General features: G+C 51.4%; 1 protein-coding gene across 1 annotated transcript; it reads left to right on the top strand.

Annotated features, from left to right (window-relative positions):
* DRD5 (dopamine receptor D5) lies at positions 15,311 to 17,665 on the top strand. The gene has a single exon (XM_013989284.2). It carries the CDS (start codon positions 15,311 to 15,313, stop codon positions 16,724 to 16,726), a length of 1,416 nt encoding a protein of 471 aa, XP_013844738.1. The 3' UTR covers positions 16,727 to 17,665.

Consider the following 18,082-nt stretch of genomic DNA (forward strand, 5'->3'; position numbering starts at 1 on the left):
GGGAGCTTGTTAGGATTCCTGCCCTCCCAGCTACAAGTGGGCTGAAGTGGGGTCCTCGATGCTAAAATAAGCATCTCAGGTGATGCCAGTTCCCTTCCCTTCCAGAAGCATCTCAAGAGTCCACGGACCCCCGGCTAAGATAGCTGAATGACGTTATGTTCTCTGCAGTGACTTTGGCTGGCTTTCATTCCCTGGAGGGAAGTGCCAGTCCTTATTTAGAGAAACCCTGGGCATTGGACATTTAGAGACATTTAAGTGTCAGTTTGTTTGCTATTGTAAATGACACCACGACAAGCATCTTCTACTGGGTCTTTGTGCACATGGATAAAACCGCCTTGTAAGATGATTGCACGCATGTGAGGTGATTTGCACGCTTCTCCAAAGAATCCCTTTTCGGTTGACATTAATTTTCCCCTGTTCTGAGCACATCGGTACAGCCCCAGGGCCTTAGTCTGTGGGTTTCGGGTCCTGCCAATGAGATATAGGGAATCACGATAATGCTGGGAACAGCTGGTCCAGGTGTGGTGGTTTTGGGGTAGATATAAGCACCATCAGAGCTTAGACAAGTCAGCACAGTCTCGCTGGGCTCAGGGCTCCTGAGGTGTGATCTTCAAGGTGGAGCATCTTTCGGCCCCAGATCAGAAGAGCCCACAGCCTCCATGATGGCTCTTCCGGCCAAGCAGCTTTGACCCACACATAGTCAAGCATCCTGACTCAACTAGCTTAGGCAGCAAGGAAAATTGACTACCTTAACACCAATGCCATTCACAGAAGAGGAACCAAAGCTTGCATAAACAAGTGTCCAGATCTCAGGGCTAGAATAGGAGCAATACGAATTAAAGTCGTAATGAGATACGCTTTCCCATCCATCGGGTTGGGAAGGGTTGGCAAGAGGTAAAAGAAAGGGAACACATACACTGCTCATAGAAAAGAAAATGGGTAAAGCCAGAGTGAAGAACAACTGCAGCTTCCTTGCGACCCAGCAGTACTGCTACTCAGTGTGTGTCCCATATGCGTTCACTGCACATGTGAATGTGTTCAGATGTGTCTACTGCAACAGTGCTTGTAACTGAGACAAACTGAAAACAGCCTAAATGTCCTTCCATTTGGCATATGAATAGATAAATTATGGATTACTCTTACAAAGGAATATTACACAGGAGTGAAAAATGAATGTATCATTGAATGTATGAACAACATGTATCAACCTGCGTAATCCCCCAAGACAAGGTTAAGAATGAAGTAGCATAAATTGGTATGATACCATTAATATGATGCTTAAAGACAGGCAAAAAAAACTCCTGACATTTAGAGGATACATCTATAGACAAATAAATTATAAACACCTATGAAGAAAGGATGCACCCTCAAGTTCAGTGTGGTAATTACCTGTGGGCTAGGAGGGAGGGAGCAGGACTGGAGTGGAGACAAACAGCTGAGTGTATGTGGTGTCTGAAATGTTTGATGTTTTAAACAAAATGACTGGTATAGATTTTCTTCTGCACTTTTTTTTTTCTTCTTTTTAAGGCCTCACCTGCAGTATATGGAAATTCCTGGGCAGATGCTGGCCTACGCCACAGCCACAGCTGGTCAGAGCCACATCTGTGACCTATGCCGCAGCTCACAGCAATGCCAGATCCTTAACCCATTGAGTGAGGCCAGGGATCAAACCCGCATCCTCATGGGTACTGGTCAGGTTCTTAACCCACTGAGCCACAAAGGGAACTCCCAATTATGTGCTTTTTGATATGCCTGAGAGTGCAAAATAAAAATGTTCGAAAGAAAGAGAAAAGAAAGTTAGAGAAACGTAAAGTCATCAGAGAAAGCGAACTTGCAATATTCACTGACCATTGTTGGCAGGAGGGTGTCAGGGCCCCTGCCTGCAGTCTCCCCAGGAAGCTCAAAGCCATTAGCTGCAAACATCACCCAGCTCCCTCCCGAAGGGTGGTTCCATACTCCGCAGGACAGCTGACAAGGGTTTGCCTTCTCATATGGTTCTTCATGGAGGGACCCAGTCCTTTTGCTCAGGTTACAAGGAAAATCTCTTCTCAGCTGTTCTCACCTGTTGCCACCTGACTGGGGAGGATGCTGTGCATTTGGCCTCTAGAGCTCATTCATCCCTGAGCCCATCAAACAGGATTTGAACTCGTGATTTTTGGGTACCGTGGCTCTTGGTGAAGCTAAGCAGAAAGGCAAAAACTTTTGGAACTGGACACCCAGGATCACAACTAGCCCTGTGGCAATTGGGGGTGCATTAAAAAAGACATTCCTGGAGTTCCTGTTGTGGCTCTGAGGTTAACGAATCCAACTAGGAAGCATGAGGTTGCAAGTTCGATCCCTGGCCTTGCTCAGTGGGTTAAGGATCCAGTGTTGCTGTGAGCTGTGGTGTAGGTTGCAGATGCGGCTCGGATCCTGCATTGCTATGGCTGTGGTGTAGGCGGGCAGCTACAGCTCTGCTTGGACCCCAGCCTGGAAATCTCCATATGCCGAGGGATCGGCCCTAAAAAAGACAAAAAGACAAAAAAAAAAAAAAAATTCCTTCCACAAGGCCTTTTATGAACTCTGGGATGAGATGCCACCAGCATCCACCTAGCCGTGCTGCCTGGAGGTCAGATTAGACCCCCTTGTCTCTGCAAGGTGAACACCAGGCACGAAGTCCCCTGGGAGTAATGACTATTCCTGCCTGCCATACCCCATGGCCCTTTCAGTTGACCAGGCACCTCCAGTGTCGCCTCTGTCTGTGAGGTCGCAGCTCTCTCTGCGCCGACCTTGCTGGATGAGCATCAATACGCTATTAAGATGGGGTGAAACTCTGGCCACGGGACATCATGAGGAAGCTGTAGCATTGGGACGATGAAGCCCTTTTTTTTTTTTTTTTTTCTTTTTAGGGCCGTACTTGTGGCAAATGGAAGTTCCCAGGCTGGGGGTCGAATCAGAGCTGCAGCTGGTGGCCTACACCACGGCCACAGCAACACAGGATCCGAGTCACTTCTGCGACTAGCCACAGCTCAAGGCAACGCCGGATCCTTAACCCACTGAGAGAGGCCAGGGATGGAACCTGCATCCTCATGAATACTAGTCAGATTTGCTACCGCTGAGCCACGCGGAAACTCCCATGAAGCCTTTTTAAAATCCACTGCGTTTTCCTCTCTATTAGACATATCATCTGAAAAAAACAAGCCAATTCGGTAAAAATGTGTAAATTGCTCCACTTGGCTTTGAACGGTGAAGAGCAGAAGCGGCTTCAAACAGCGGCTTTTTCCACGGCGTTGTGAGCGTTGCGGTGGAAGAGCATGACCAGCAGGGGGCGCTGGTGCCTTTCTTTCCGAGGCCGCCTCTCCTGCACTTTTAGGTCCAAGAGTGGAGGCGTGATGGGGCGGCAGCAGCCTCGAGGGTAGCAAATGTTGGGATTATAACTCTCTCCACAGCTTTGCGTTCCTGCGGTGTGTTAGAGAAGGCCGTCACCGTCCCAGGGGAGGGCTGGGAAGATTCTGAGTTCTCACAGGGGAGCTGAGAACTAGCTACAGCTTCAGCAAGGATGCTCCCTCCAGCGGTCCTCACCGCCTCCCCCGGGCCGGGCATCCTTGCTGGGTCAGGAGGTTTGGAGGAACACGGTGTTTGCAGGGTGTTCCCGCGAGAGGAGCGACTGCAGCAGGATGCTGGGGTACAGCTTGGTGGGGACCCCGGTTGGGGGTGACACTGCGTGAGGTCACTGATGGGGAATGATGGAGACATTAGCTCGTCCTAAGAGCAGACCCGAGTTCACCATGGGGAGGGGACAGGAGAAGGATGAGTGCAATGTTTTGCTTTCTTAATTGAGTGAAAGATTATTTATTTAAGTTCTATCATGCTTTACCGTTTTCAAAAGTTTCATACACATGATTTCATATAATCCCATAATAATCCTTACCCCCGCCCCCATACCGCCTCTCCCCTCTCCTGGTAATCACTAGTTTGTTCTTTATGTCTGAGTCTCTTACCTTATATCCACTAGTTTTTTGTATTTTTCAGATTTCACATATAAGTGATATCACACAGCATTTGTCTTTCTCTGACTGATTTCGCTTGGCATAATGCCCTCCTAATCCATCCATGTTGCTGCAAATGGCATTCTTTCATTCTTTTTTATGGCTGAGTAGTATTCCATTGTGTGTAGATACCACATCTTATCCATTCCTCTGTTGATGGGCTCTTAGGTTGCTTCCATGTCTTGGTTGTTGTGAACGGTGCTGCTGCCAACGTCGAGGTGCACCTGCCTTTTCGAATTAGTGTTTTTGGGTTTTTTTTGGATCTGTACCCAGGAATATGAGTGTGGTGTTTTGAGGTGCAAAAGGAATGGTGCTTGTGGTGTGTTGTTTCAGCTGCTTTATCAACACAGGAACCGCCACAGTGATGGCAGTTAATGGTCTCAAAAAAGGAAATCAAACCAAGTCGCCTACTAAAATCTCTTCAGCGGCTTCCCTCGGCTTTCAGGAGAAAGTGCAAACTCCAAACTGTGGTCTATCAGGGTCTTCGGCTCCATCTTCTTCTCAGGCCAGGCCCTTCCTCTACCTCGCCTCCCCCAGGCGCCTCGCAGGTCCTTGAAAATTCCAAGTTCTTCTGGTCCGCAGAGCTCTGCAGAGCCTCCCCTCATCACTCATCTCTTGGAGCCCTTTGCGGTCACTCATGTAGGTGTTGACTTGTTTTTTCTCTGCTTGTCTCTCCCAAGGGGGACTGTTGGCCTTGGAAGCAGGGGGGGGCGGCTTCACCACGTGGGTTGCATGACCACGCGTGCTGCTCTCAGGACCCCAGACTCTTGCAGGGTGTGGGGAGGCACCTGGAACAGGGTAGACGCTTGTGACTGGCATGTTCCTAAGACCGACTGGGACCTGGGACCTGGGGCCCTTTGCCGCAGTGCTTGCTGGTGGACCAACGTCTCCTTGAAATGATAAGTGACTAAAAATAACCGCATGCTTGTGCAGTTGGGGTAAATGGTGGAGATACAAAGAACATACCAAACCCCCCTAAAAAACCCAACTGCCATTTCTGGAGAGCCAAACGCAACAGCAGGGTGTCTGGAACAAAAGCAGGGTACTCTGCATGAACCCCCCCAACCAAAGGGGTGGGCAGACCACCTAAGCCATCCCTTTGGCCCAATCCCTGGACCCACTCCTACTCACCCCTTTTAAGCGACCAGCTCACCCCGCCCAGGGGCCCCAATAAAGCCTTGCCTGAATTTATATGACCTCTTATCAACTTCTCTTGATTAAGGAAGGCCAAGAACCCAGGCCAGTAACATTAGCTTGGTTAATTTTTCAGACGGGGGCAGAGATTCTCCACCCTCTTTCAATTCACACCTCTGGACCCTCATTCAGCTTTTGGACACAAGAGGGCGCTTTAAGCCTGGTTGTTACTGGAGTCCAGCATCCTGTGCATTACCAAGGGCTCCTCTTGTCTTGACCAGGAGTTGGGGCAGGGGACCCAGGTCTAGAGAGGCCTGCGGGTGGGGTCCACTCTCCCCTGTTGGGAAGAATCAGCAGTCAATCGCTTCTTACCACCTGGGCAGGAAGGGATCAGACTGTCACTGAAGCCACAAGGGCCACCTACACTCTTGTGTTTCGGGTGATTGGTCTACACCAAGCATCATGAACCTCCCCCAGTTTCCAGGTGATGTGATTAAAGCCACCGCCATCACCATGGCCACGGGTGAACTGCAGAAACATAAGCTTCTGTCTCTGGTGCCATAGAATCAGGACCTTCCTGGGGTGCTATGCTGAACCCGGAAGAAAGGACAAGACCCCGGCAGGGGTTACAGGTGGGGCCTCCCGGGCCCTGGCGCTGCCACCTCGAGTGCACGCAGAGCCGGGCTGCCCAGGAGCAGGTTGCTGATGAGGGGTGCTTCCCTGGCAGAAGTGTGGTTCGGGGAGAGGGACGGGCTTGGGGTCCAGGTCCAGTCTCTGCTGCACGTTGCCTTCCCCTCCCTGCGCCTTGGTTTTCTCCTCTGTAAGGCGGTGGGGACAGCGTGACACGCCTTCAGACGTCACTGAAAGGGTGAACTGAGGTGACGCAGGTAAAGCCCGAACCACAGAGCCTGGGGACAGTGAGCGCTTACGACGTGGACAAGTCAGGTTTCTGCCTCCAGGGACTGTTGCTGAGTGTGGACCAGATGCCTCTCTGTCCACAGGAGAAGTGCTGGTCCACGAATTCTCAGATCACTGGTCCCCTGCATGGCCCAGAGAGCCCCCAGGAGGACAAACAGTGCCCCATAATGGTGTCCACAGGTCCTAATTCCTGGAACCTGTGAATAGGTCACCTTAGAAAGCAAAAGGGACTTTGCAGATGGGATTAAGTCAAGGAGGTTCTCCTGGGCTATCTGGGTGAGCCCGCAAATGTCATCCCTCGTGTCCTTATCCAAGGAGGATTTGACTGCAGAAGAGAGGGAGGTGACGTGATTAGAGAGGCAGAGACCAGAGAGATGTGGCCATGAGCCCAGGAATGCCAGCAGCCACCAGAGCTGGAAGAGGCAGGCACAGACTTCACTCCTCTGCTGATGGTTCTGCCAACGCCTTGAGGTCAGTCGGGTGAGACTCGGTTGGGACTGCTGATGTTCAGAACAGTAAGATGATACATTTGTGTTGTTTGAAGCCACTAAAACTGGCAGCCTGTTACAGCCGTCATAGGAGATGCATTCCGTCCCTAACCCTGGAAAGGGCTGAGTGATCGGGAGCATTAATAAGCCATCTGCTTCTCCTTTTCCATGTTGGCAGGCAGAGGGGGTGCGCTCCACGGGGTGGTTCTCAGCTTCCATGACACCTCCCTCTGGGTTGGGTCTATCACCCTGGCCTCCCTTCTCAGACCCCTGGCCCTCTTCTTGGCCATTTGGTGTTGGAATTTCCGGGAGTCCGTACCGGGCCCTCTTGGCTCCTTACTTCTGTCCTTGGTGAGAAGGAGCTGGTCCACGGCCAAGGCCTTACTGTATAGATATTGTTGACTCCGACATTTGCAATTTCGGTCTGACCTCTTGGCTGCAGGCTGGTTATTTTTAGCCGCCTACTTGGATGTCTCAGAGGCGTCTAACTCCGAACTCAAGATTCCCCTCGCCTCTGGCCAGTTCTCCCTCCATGGCTTCCATCCCCATGGATCGCACTGGCCTCTGTCCGTTATTCGAGCCAGACGTACGAGGGCTGTCTTTACGCGGCCGTTACGCCCCGTCTCCAGTCAACAGCCGCACCTGCCACTTCCGCTCCTCCCCACTTCCAGCCAAGTGCTTAGCAAACATCAGTCATGGCACATCTGCCCATCACCCTTCCAGAAGCCATTCCGTCGCTTGCTAAGAAAACCCTGACTTTGGGGAGGGGAAGTGCCCCATCTCAGGGGATGAATCATGGTTTGTTTAAGCCAAGCAAGGGTACTTTTTTTCCCTTTTCCCTGATTCTTGAAAGTATCAAGGAAACTTGATAGAGTTTTTGTTCTGCCTTGTGGCTAGGGACAGCCACTGGTTCCCTTCTGGCTAATAAGACATAAGGTCCTTAAGAAGATTTTCTTCACTGGTGACTGTTGAGTGACACATCAGGGAAAGGCCCCCTGATGTAGTTTCCCCCCATTTTGCTCCTGGTGTCTAAACTCAGTCATGATGCCTGAAGCTGTACCAGCCATCCTGTAGCCATGAGGCTCCAAGGGCACAAAGCCAGGAGAAGGTGGAGCATCTGGGCAAGAGATGAACAGACTCTGGGTGCCCCGTTGTCTTGCTGAACCTGCGCACCAGTCCTTGCTGGCTCCCTCTGGATTTCCTTTTAAATACGCCTCCACTGCACCAAACATGGAGAGTCAGGCTTTCTGTTATGCACAGTTGAAAGCACTTTTAATCAATACATTTATTTAAAAGTTCTCCTAAAAATATCATTAACGTTTGTTTTCAAAATGAAGTATAGTTGATGTACAATGTTTTGGGTGTACAGCAAAGTGATTCCGTTTTACATATATATATATTCTTCTTCTTTTTTTTTTTTTTTTGTCTTTTTGCCATTTCCTGGGCTGCTCCCACAGCATATGGAGGTTCCCAGGCTAGGGGTCCAATCGGAGCTGTAGCCACCGGCCTACGCCAGAGCCACAGCAGCACGGGATCCAAGCCGCATCTGCAACCTATACCACAGCTCACGGCAATGCCGGATCCTTAACCCACTGAGCAAGGGCAGGGATCGAACCCGCAACCTCGTGGTTCCTAGTCGTATTCGTTAACCACTGCACCACGACGGGAACTCCTATATTCTTTTTCTAATATAGATATTCTTTTTCAGATTCTTTTCCATTTTAGATTATTACAAGATGTGGAATATAGTTCCCTGTGCCATACGGTAGGTCCTTGTCCTTTATCTAATTTTTTTTTTTTTTTTTTTGGCCATGCCCATGGCACATGGAGGTTCCTGGACCAGGGATCATACCTTCCCCACAGCAGTGACCCAAGATGCTGCAGTGACAAGACCGGGTTTCCAACCCACTGTGCCACAAGGGAACTCCATTTATCTATTTTATATAAAGTGGTGTGTATACATTAACCCTATGCTCCTGATTTACCCCTCCCTCTCCTGTCCCCTTTGGTGACCCTGAGTTCGTTTTCTATGTTTATAAGCCAATTTCTGTTTTGTAAATACGTTCGTTTGTGTCATGGTGCAGATTCCACACATAAGTGATTTCATATGGTATTTCTCTCTCTGTCTGGCTTACTCAGCTTGACCATCTCTAGGTCCATCCACGCTGCTGCAAATGGCATTATTTCATTCTTTTTTGTGGCTGAGTGACATTCCATTTGACCACACACACACACACACACACACACACACACACACACACCCCACCTTCTTTCATCCATCTGCCAATGGACGCTGAGGTGGCTTCCTTAACATTTCTTTTATCTTGAAATAATTTCAGGCTTACAGAAGCGTTGCAAGGCAAATAACTTTCACACCCCCTTCTCCCAGATGCATCAGTTACTCCTGACCACATCTCTGCTCCAGATATGATGTGATCTGATGTGCTCCGACATGGATAGCTCCTGGAGCATGTGAAACTTAGTTTAGGCATCTGGCTTCTTTTCCCTTAGACATCTCAGCAGGTAGTCTCTAAGGACAAGGCAGTTCCGTGGTCAAATTCAGGACATGTAAGGTCGCTGTCTAACACAGTGCCCACGGGAGCATTTTGCCAATGGCTGCAGCCCCGTCCTTTAGAGGGTCTTCCCCTGATCCCTGGCGGGCCTCCACAATCTCCTTTGATCTGGAGCCGTCCCTTGGCCTTTCTTGGTGGTGACATCGTTCCTTTTGAAGAGTTCAGGCCAGTTGTTCAAGGTCATCACTGCGGGTGTGTCTGAAGTTTCCTGGGGGAGCGGGATGCTGCCTAAGGACGCCTCGTCCTCGGTGCTGTGCATCGAGAGCCACTTGTGTCTGTTGGTCCCGCATCGGGGGGTGTTAACTCTATTCACCTCGCTGAGGTTTCCTAGCTGTGAAGGCACCCGTTTGTCTTTTTGTAATTGATAAATACGACAAATGGCGCTGCTCTGAGACCATGCAGATACGCTGTTTGTCCCCAGACTTTTATTTAGTGATGATTCTTGTCTAAATCAGTTGTTACCGTTATGGTTGTAAGATGGGATTTTCTATTCTCTTCTTCCTCTGACATTTATTAATTGTCATTCTGCTGTAAGGAAGCCTCTCCCCTTCCTTCCTTATTTCTTTCCTTCCTTCCTTCATTCCTTCCTCTCTCTCTCCCTCTTTTCCTCCCCCCCCTTTTTTTCCACTGTGGATCCATGGATTTTCACTTTATTCAATAGATTACAATCCGATACTGTTAATTCTGATGCTCCCATTGTTCAGATTTGGCAAGTGGAAGCCCCTTCGTCTTGATTTCTGTGTCCTTTCAATGTGTCTCCATCCTCCCTTGAGCCCTTTCTTGTTTTCTGGCCCCACAAGATGTCCCAGGCTTGTGTGGTACCTCCCCTGCCCAGCTCCGGCGTCAGCCCTTTCTCCAAGATACTCTTGAGTCCTTTTTTGTGGAGGTTGTTATTTATAAACCACGATCTGGGTGCCCTGTGGCTATCGAGCAACTGCAGTTAGAAGCCCTGAGAAACAGAACAACATTTACTCATCCGTGTATTAGTCATGCTAACGCATGTCAGGCTAGGCTGCAGTGAGAAATAACCCCAAGGCTCAGTGACCCGGAGAAGGACGCATACGTCTCACTCATGGAGAGTCAGATGCAGGTCCGCGGATCCCCAGGGATCCCATTTTTGCAGCCTCACTGTGCTCACCCGAGGTCATTGCTGAAGACAAGAGGGTTGAGGAGTCATGCCAGTTCTTAAGATGCTTCTGGCAGGAAATCTGCATCATGTTGGCTGGCATTTCCATTTGCCAGAAACCCACAGGAGTTTGGGCAGCATAGAGAACACACAGGTACCCTGTGTGCCCTCACTCCCTCTACTGCCATATGTTCATTCATGCAGCAAATATTGACTCGGTTCCTTGCAGCCCAGCTGCCCCCCCAGAGGCTGAGATGGCTTCATGTCGGGTGGTTTACAGCAGGGGGAGAAAAGTGAGTAAACAGTAAGTGAACAGACCGTCATGTGTCAGTGGGTTTGTGAGCTGGAACAAAGGCAGGTGCCCTGCGCTGCACCAACCCTGAGTGGTTACCTCCCTGGAGCCTAAAGGAAGACCACCCATGTGGTCCATTGGCACTGGGTTTGAAAGGTGGCTGGGAGTTTGCTCCCACTCAGAAAAGGGTGGGAAGGACCTCTCAGGCGCAGGAAGAGCTAGAGCAAGGGCAGAAGACCCAGAAGAGCCAGGAGAAGAAGGAACTGTTGCGGGGGTGGCGGGGGGGCGGGGTGGCGGTTAGAAGATGAGAGCTGGGGAAGGCTTGGGAGGCAAGGGGTGAGGCTGATAACCAGGTGGGTAAACAGGTGCATAGGTGGTGACTAGATTGTGAAGGGCTGTGCTTGGAAGTTTGGAATTAACAGATTGATTTTTGTTAGGTGAATAATTAATACTGTGGTCCATGAGGCCTCATGGGATGTGTTTAAGCTGATGAAGGGCATTGCATCTGTGTTTTAGGGGAGTCAGCTTGGTGGTGGCACATCAGGGGGAGGGGAGTGAAGACACCAAGACCCAGGCACCTGCTGGGAGGCTCTGGGGACCACACCGGCACAAAGCGATGAGGACCCGGATTGGAAGTGGCAGAAGAGATGGACAGAAAGTGTTAGCTGTTGGGGCCATTTGGAACAGTGAGACAATGATGGCTTTTGTTTACCACAGACTGTGTGGCTGGTGCTGTTTGCTCACCACTCTTGTTGGTGGCCCCATTGTGCCTTGGCTTCCCTGTGGACAGGGCATAGTTCCTGCTTGCCTGCTGATCCGCTTTTGGTCAGGAGTGCGTGAGCTGAGTGACCACGTGCTCCATCTCACCAGAAGCTCCAAGTTGTGCATGGCTGGGGCAGTCCCGTCAGCTCCCGCCCTGCATCCCGAGAAGGCAAGGCCCAGGGAAACCACTGGAATGAGAGACCGGAGGAGCAAACGGAACCTGACCCACAGTTTGGGGCAAAACTTCCCCAGCTGACCACAGACCATTAGCGAGAAATAAGTTTATCGTTTTAAGCCATGAGCTCCTGGGGCTATTTGTTACATGGCATTACGGTAACAAAACCTGACTGTTATGGAGACTTAGCATTTCCTAAGTATATTAAAGTCATTTGTTTGTAATATCTCTGCATAGTAAGTATTAGTGCTACCATTTTAAAGATGAAGAAACTGAGAATCGGAGAGGTGAAATAACTTGCCCAAAGTTCCAGAACTATAAGTCAGAGAGGAGGGATTTGAACACAGGACTGTCTGACTCGCAGGTCCCTCTTCCATCCTCTATCTACACGAAGATGCTAACTTCTGCGATAGCTATTTTTACCTGCCAGAAATGGCTGCTCTCAGCTTCCTGTGTTTCTGAACTGGGAAGGAGGTGGGAGCCTGGGCACCAGCCTTTGGCTTGGAAAAGGCCTCCAGGTCATCATCAATGGATGTGTGATTGAGGTGGCTTCTCTAGCCTCAGGAATGGATGCTGATGTTTCATCTCCGGCCTTTCTGCCTGGGCTCTGCTGAGCCAAGCTGAGTACATTGGCAGCCTGGGTATATCTGTAGTCAAGGAACTAAGCCTGTCTTGGTGGGTGTAAAACAGAGTTGACTCTTTTGATACCAGCAACAGCAGCTGCAAAATCCTGGTTGTCGGCCTCTTGACTTAGCCATTTGTCTCAGTGAAGCAAATCCAATTAAAAACATATCTTCAGAAAAAGAAGGATCAATGAGTTTAAATGGAAGACTATTTGCTGACCAGATTAGGAAAACCCCTTTTATGCTAAGATGCTCTAAGAAAATCCTCTTAGTACAATTTTGCAGGAGCCAAATGTGCAAAAGGATCACTTCCTGGCTGTCATCTTTTGAAGGCAGGGCTCTGGCTGGGATAAAATAAGGGAAGGACTTTATTAGCTGCCTAGTTGGTCTGTGCCGATGAGGCTGGTTCTAAGGCCGACCCAAGAGATTCCTTGGTTTTCAGTTGCTAACTCTGCCCAGCCCTTTTGAAAAATGTGAGAAAGAGCTTGGGTGAGAGAGGGCAGCTGCTGCTTACACAAAAGCATCATCCCCACCAGCCAAACTGCTCCCTGTGAAGACGGAAGAGACACAGCCTGCAGCATCCTGGCAGCATATTAATTCATTTTGCTTGCATAAGGTCTTATGGATAATAGAGAGAAAACTCTATTTCCAAAAATGACAAGACACCTGGTCTTTCAGATAACAGAGGGGAAAGTCTTGAAGTTCTGAAATCTATCTTTCACACCCAAAGCTTCATGCCTCTGAGCCTTTGCACAGGCTCTTCCCTCTGTTAGGAATGCCCTTCCAGCCCCAGATTGCTGGCAGACTGTCTCACCCTTCAGCTTGAGCATCCTTTCTTCTGTGCTGCCCTTCCCCAGGCTGTGCACCCCAAATGGGCAGTCCACCCCCCTGTTCTCATGCCCATCACTTGCTCTATCTAAGCAGGGCTTTTGCAGTTACAGGTGACAACCGACACTCAACTCAGTCCCATGTTAGCGAAAGTCTTCTGTATTGGCAAAGACCAGGACAGAGGCTCCCAGGTATCATTCTCTTTCTCACGGTCTCCCTCTTTCTTCTTCCTTCTCTTCTCTTCCGTCTCTCTTTCCCCTTCCCTGACTCTCCCCCCTCCTCCTCCTTCAAGAATGTAAGCCCCAGGAGGACAGGAATATAGATTTGATTGTTTTTGTATCCCCCCACCTTAGGACAGAGCCCGGGACATAGTCGCAGCTCAGCCCCCAGCTCAAACATCAATTTTGTGCTGGTTGGGAGAAAATTCTCCTTTCTCCATATAATCTACTGCCTGTTGCTGGAGCTTTTAAACAATCACGATACAAACCTACCCTGGCTGTGACTTGTATACCCTGTACAGCCTCCCTTCTGTCTCCCACATGGTACGTCCTGAATAAATGCTTGCTGGATGGATAAATGGATGAAATTCAGACAGTCAGAACTATCTAGAAACCAATGAAAAATTGTGTGGTGAACCCATGTGTACCTTTGCTGGTTGAGTCATCTGTGCATTATTGGCAAAGTGCTGGGCACAGAGCCCCTTTTACTATTTCTCCCCTGGCAAAGGTTTGTCAAGCACCCACTTGCTGTGTCGGTTTGGGGGATTTGGACATGTGTAAGACACAGTTCCTTAGTTTAAGAAGTTCAGAGGCTAAGAGTTCCCACTGTGGCTCATCAGCTTACAAACCAGACTGGGGTCTATGAGGATATGGGTTCCATCTCTGGCCTTGCTCAGTGGACTAAGGATCCGGCATTGCTGTGAGCTGTGGCGTGGGTCATAGACGTGGCTCAGATCCCACGTTGCTGTGGCTGTGGCTGGCAGCTGCAGCTCCAATGCAACCCCTTCCATATGCCACAGGTGCGGCCCTAAAAAGCAAACAAAACAAAACAAAAACAGCTCAGAGGCTAGAGGGCCGGGTAGCCATGTGGCAGCTGAGAGGGAGGTAAGATCCAAGAACACGCTCTCCCTTCCAGGGTCTCCCCACCATTCCTTTTACGAACTGGGCTTTGGGATACATATTCAAGCTTCAGATTCCTCTTCTGTTTAGCCTGAGGCATGGATCCTTCCTTCTCAAGGTTAAAAAAAAGAAAGACGGAAAATACCCTGCGAAGGGGGAGGCCCCCAGCTGGCTGGAGGTCCCTTCCTCCTCCTGGCCTGCTGGGTTCATTCAAAATTATTCCCCAAAGAAAAACCATGTAAGGATGGGGGGGGGTGGGGTGAGGAAAGGGTTTTCCCAAGCGGTCAAGGTAATCCCAGTCTTAGGGATATTCCCAGGGAATTTGGGAGATGTTCCCAGGAGACACCAGCTCCTGGCTTCACCGAGGTCTTACACTACATAATGGAGAGGAATTGTCACCCCCTTTTGTGGGGGTGGGAACCAAGGCCCAGTGAAATGAAGGAGGACCCCGAAGGTCTCGCAGCTAGGAATAAAGCCTGGGGTGGTACTTAGGTCTATGAGAAGTTCAAGTTCACCCTCCTTACCCTACAAATGCCTTTCCCCGTCTAGAAGACAGTGATTCTTCCATCTCTACCCCAGCTCCCTGGTCTCTGAACGCGGCCGGGGCCAGGGACCCCAGGGCTGGACCAGGCCTCGGGGCATCTTCCTGGGGCGCGGGCCGGGGGGTTTTCACAGGGCCGGGAGCTGGCCCTCGGACCTGCGGGTTTGCCCCGAGCCTCAGGCAGGCGGATCGTGGAGACTGAGGGCGCCAAGGCACAGGTGGGGCGGGTGCGCAGGAGACTGGGGCGCGCGGAGGCGCGGGGGGGCGGGAGCTCGGGCCCCGGGAGCAGCCAGAGACCAGGCAGCGCAGCAGCGCTCGGCCCGCGCCGGCCGCTCCCGGCCCCCGCCCCCTCGGTGGTGCCTCGCTCCTCGTTTCTCAGGCTCTGAACCAGACACAGCCGCCGCCGCCGCCACCGCCGCCTGGGCGCGCCACCGGCTCCTGGGATCAGCCCCTCGGGCACCAGCTGCTTCCCGGCACTGGGGCGGCGCGGCCCGGCCACCGACCCGGTGGCGCTCGAGGAGGAGAGGGGGTCCTGGCGCGCTCCGGGGCTCCAGCGCTGCGCACGGTGAGCGCCTCCCGGGACTCGGGGATCTCTTAGCCGCGGGTCCCGGGGTGCCACTCCCCGGGAGCCCGATGGGGCCGCCCAGGGGCCGCAGGGCAGAAGTTGGGACCGCGCGCAGCCCGCTTCTGCAGCCAAGCCCGATATGCTGCCGCCGGGGCGCAACGGCACCGCGTACCGGACACGGGCCCGACAGCAGCAGCTGGTGCAGGGGGGCGCCGTGGGGGGCTCGGAGGGGGTGGCGCCGCTGGGGCCGGCGCAGGTGGTCACCGCCGGCCTCCTGACCCTGCTCATCGTCTGGACCCTGCTGGGCAACGTGCTGGTGTGCGCCGCCATCGTGCACAGCCGCCACCTGCGCGCCAAGATGACCAATGTCTTCATCGTGTCTCTGGCCGTGTCCGACCTCTTCGTGGCGTTGCTGGTCATGCCCTGGAAGGCAGTCGCCGAGGTGTCCGGTTACTGGCCCTTTGGGGCCTTCTGCGACATCTGGGTGGCCTTCGACATCATGTGCTCCACCGCCTCCATCCTGAACCTGTGCATCATCAGCGTGGACCGCTACTGGGCCATCTCCAGGCCCTTCTGCTACGAGCGCACGATGACCCCGCGTGTGGCCTTGGTCATGGTCGGCCTCGCGTGGACCTTGTCGGTCCTCATCTCCTTCATCCCAGTCCAGCTCCACTGGCACAGGGACAAGGTAGGCTCCTGGGGTGGGGTGGACCCGCTGTCCCACCTGGCCAACGGGACGCCCTGGGAGGAAGCCGGGGAGCCAGACGTGAGGGAGGAAAACTGTGACTCCAGCCTGAACCGAACTTACGCCATCTCCTCCTCGCTCATCAGCTTCTACATCCCGGTGGCCATCATGGTCGTGACCTACACGCGCATCTACCGCATCGCCCAGGGGCAAATCCGCAGGATCTCCTGCCTGGAGAGGGCGGCGGAGCACGCGCAGAGCTGCCGGAGCCGGGAGGCCTGCGCCCCAGACACCGGCCTGCGGGCATCCATCAGGAAGGAGACCAAAGTCCTTAAAACCCTGTCGGTGGTCATGGGGGTCTTTGTGTGCTGCTGGCTGCCCTTCTTCATCCTTAACTGCATGGTCCCCTTCTGCGGCGGACCCCCGGAGGACTTCCCCTGCGTCAGCGAGACCACCTTCGACGTCTTCGTCTGGTTCGGCTGGGCCAACTCCTCCCTCAACCCCATCATTTACGCCTTCAACGCCGACTTCCGGAAGGTGTTTGCCCAGCTGCTGGGGTGCGGCCACCTGTGCTCCCGCACCCAGGTGGAGACAGCGAACATCAGTAACGAGCTCGTCTCCTACCATCAGGACACCGCCCTCCACAAGCAGATCCCCGCTGTCTCCATCCACAGCATCCCCAGCGCGGCGACGCCGGGCGTCGCGGAGGTGGACAAGGAGGAGGACGAGAGCCCTTTCCAGCGTATGTCTCCGATCGCTCAGGCATCGCCAGATGGTGACCCTGCTGCCCAGTCCATCTGGGAGCTGGACTGCGAGGGGCAGATTTCACTGGGCAAAATAACACCTTTCACTCCCAGTGGATTCCATTAAACTGCAGAAGAACCGTTGCTCCGGATCTATACCACCGCACAGACATTAATAAGCATGCAGAATACACGCGGAGACACATAAGTACCTTTCCAGCGCTGCTCCGCTTATCACGGTTCCTGTGCCAGTGCAGTGGCCCACTGCTTAGAAACCTCACCAGACTGATTTGTTGTTGAAAGGATTTGGCAGAAGCCGTTGGAATAAACGCAGTCATTTTTACCTTAGCCTAGCATAGCTGGACCACTGGTTCTGTTAGAGAAGAGAAGATGGTGATGGGCTCTCAAAAAAATTGGTACTTGGTCTTTCAAATGCGTGCTCTCCCCTTTGCTTTTAAACGAATAGATTGTTCAGTAACTTACCCGTGTTCGGACTGATTTTAAGCAGTAGATTCAACGTGTGTGTAGCGCTGATGGGGACATGTGTGGCTTTCCTGTATCTTGCTTCCTGTGGCCTGTGTTTATGCAGTTTCTGCTCTCTCTGTGTCTTTACTACAGCTGAGGAATTCCTTCTGGTTTGTTCTGGTGTCTAATAAATACAAATTATGTGTTTTATGGGGTGATTATCTTTGCTTTGCCAGATTGATTTTCAGGGTGTCTCCGAGAGAACTGGTGAGAGCATCCTTCAAAGCAGGGGAGATTTTGGCTGGATCTGGAAGCACAGATTTATTTTCTTGACAGACAGTGTGGTGTTAAAGGTACCCAGAGGGGCAAGGGAACTTGAAGGGCTTCTGGTATCTCAGATTTTCTTTTTATTAGAAACACACGTCTTGAGTCTGTGCTAAAAGTTGGATCAATACCAGGACATCAAATATGGACTCCACAATCTCAGAATTCCAGTTTGTTTTCTCATTTGGAATCTTCTCATTTTTTTTTTTTTGTCCTTTTTTTAGGGCTGCACCCATGACATATGGAAGTTCCCGGGCTAGGGGTCGAATCAGAGCTGCAGCTGCCAGCCTACACCACAGCTCATGACAACACAACACCAGATCCTTAACCCTTTGAGCAAGGCCAGGGATTGAATCCCCATCCTTATGGAAGCTAGTTTGGTTTGTTAACACTGAGCCATGACAGGAACTCCTGGAATCTTCTTTTTAAAATTATATAAAACAATTCTCCTGATTCTTAGATGGATGCTATCAGTTCATTGAAAAGATTGTATAGAATAATTGCTAGCTCTTTTTTAATCTCAGAACTACAGTGTTTGAAAGTTACGTGCCTTTTGATCTGCTGTGTTTTCAGAAGGACTTTGAAATGTGTGGGTTAATATGCTTTAAAAAACAAATCCAGCTTTTAAATAAGCATTTTCATTTGTGGACAATAGTTAACAGATTTTAACTACAATGTAGGAGCCAGAGAGGGT

The sequence above is a fragment of the Sus scrofa genome, chromosome 8 (assembly GCF_000003025.6).
Source record: "Sus scrofa isolate TJ Tabasco breed Duroc chromosome 8, Sscrofa11.1, whole genome shotgun sequence".
NCBI classification, from domain to species: domain Eukaryota; kingdom Metazoa; phylum Chordata; class Mammalia; order Artiodactyla; family Suidae; genus Sus; species Sus scrofa.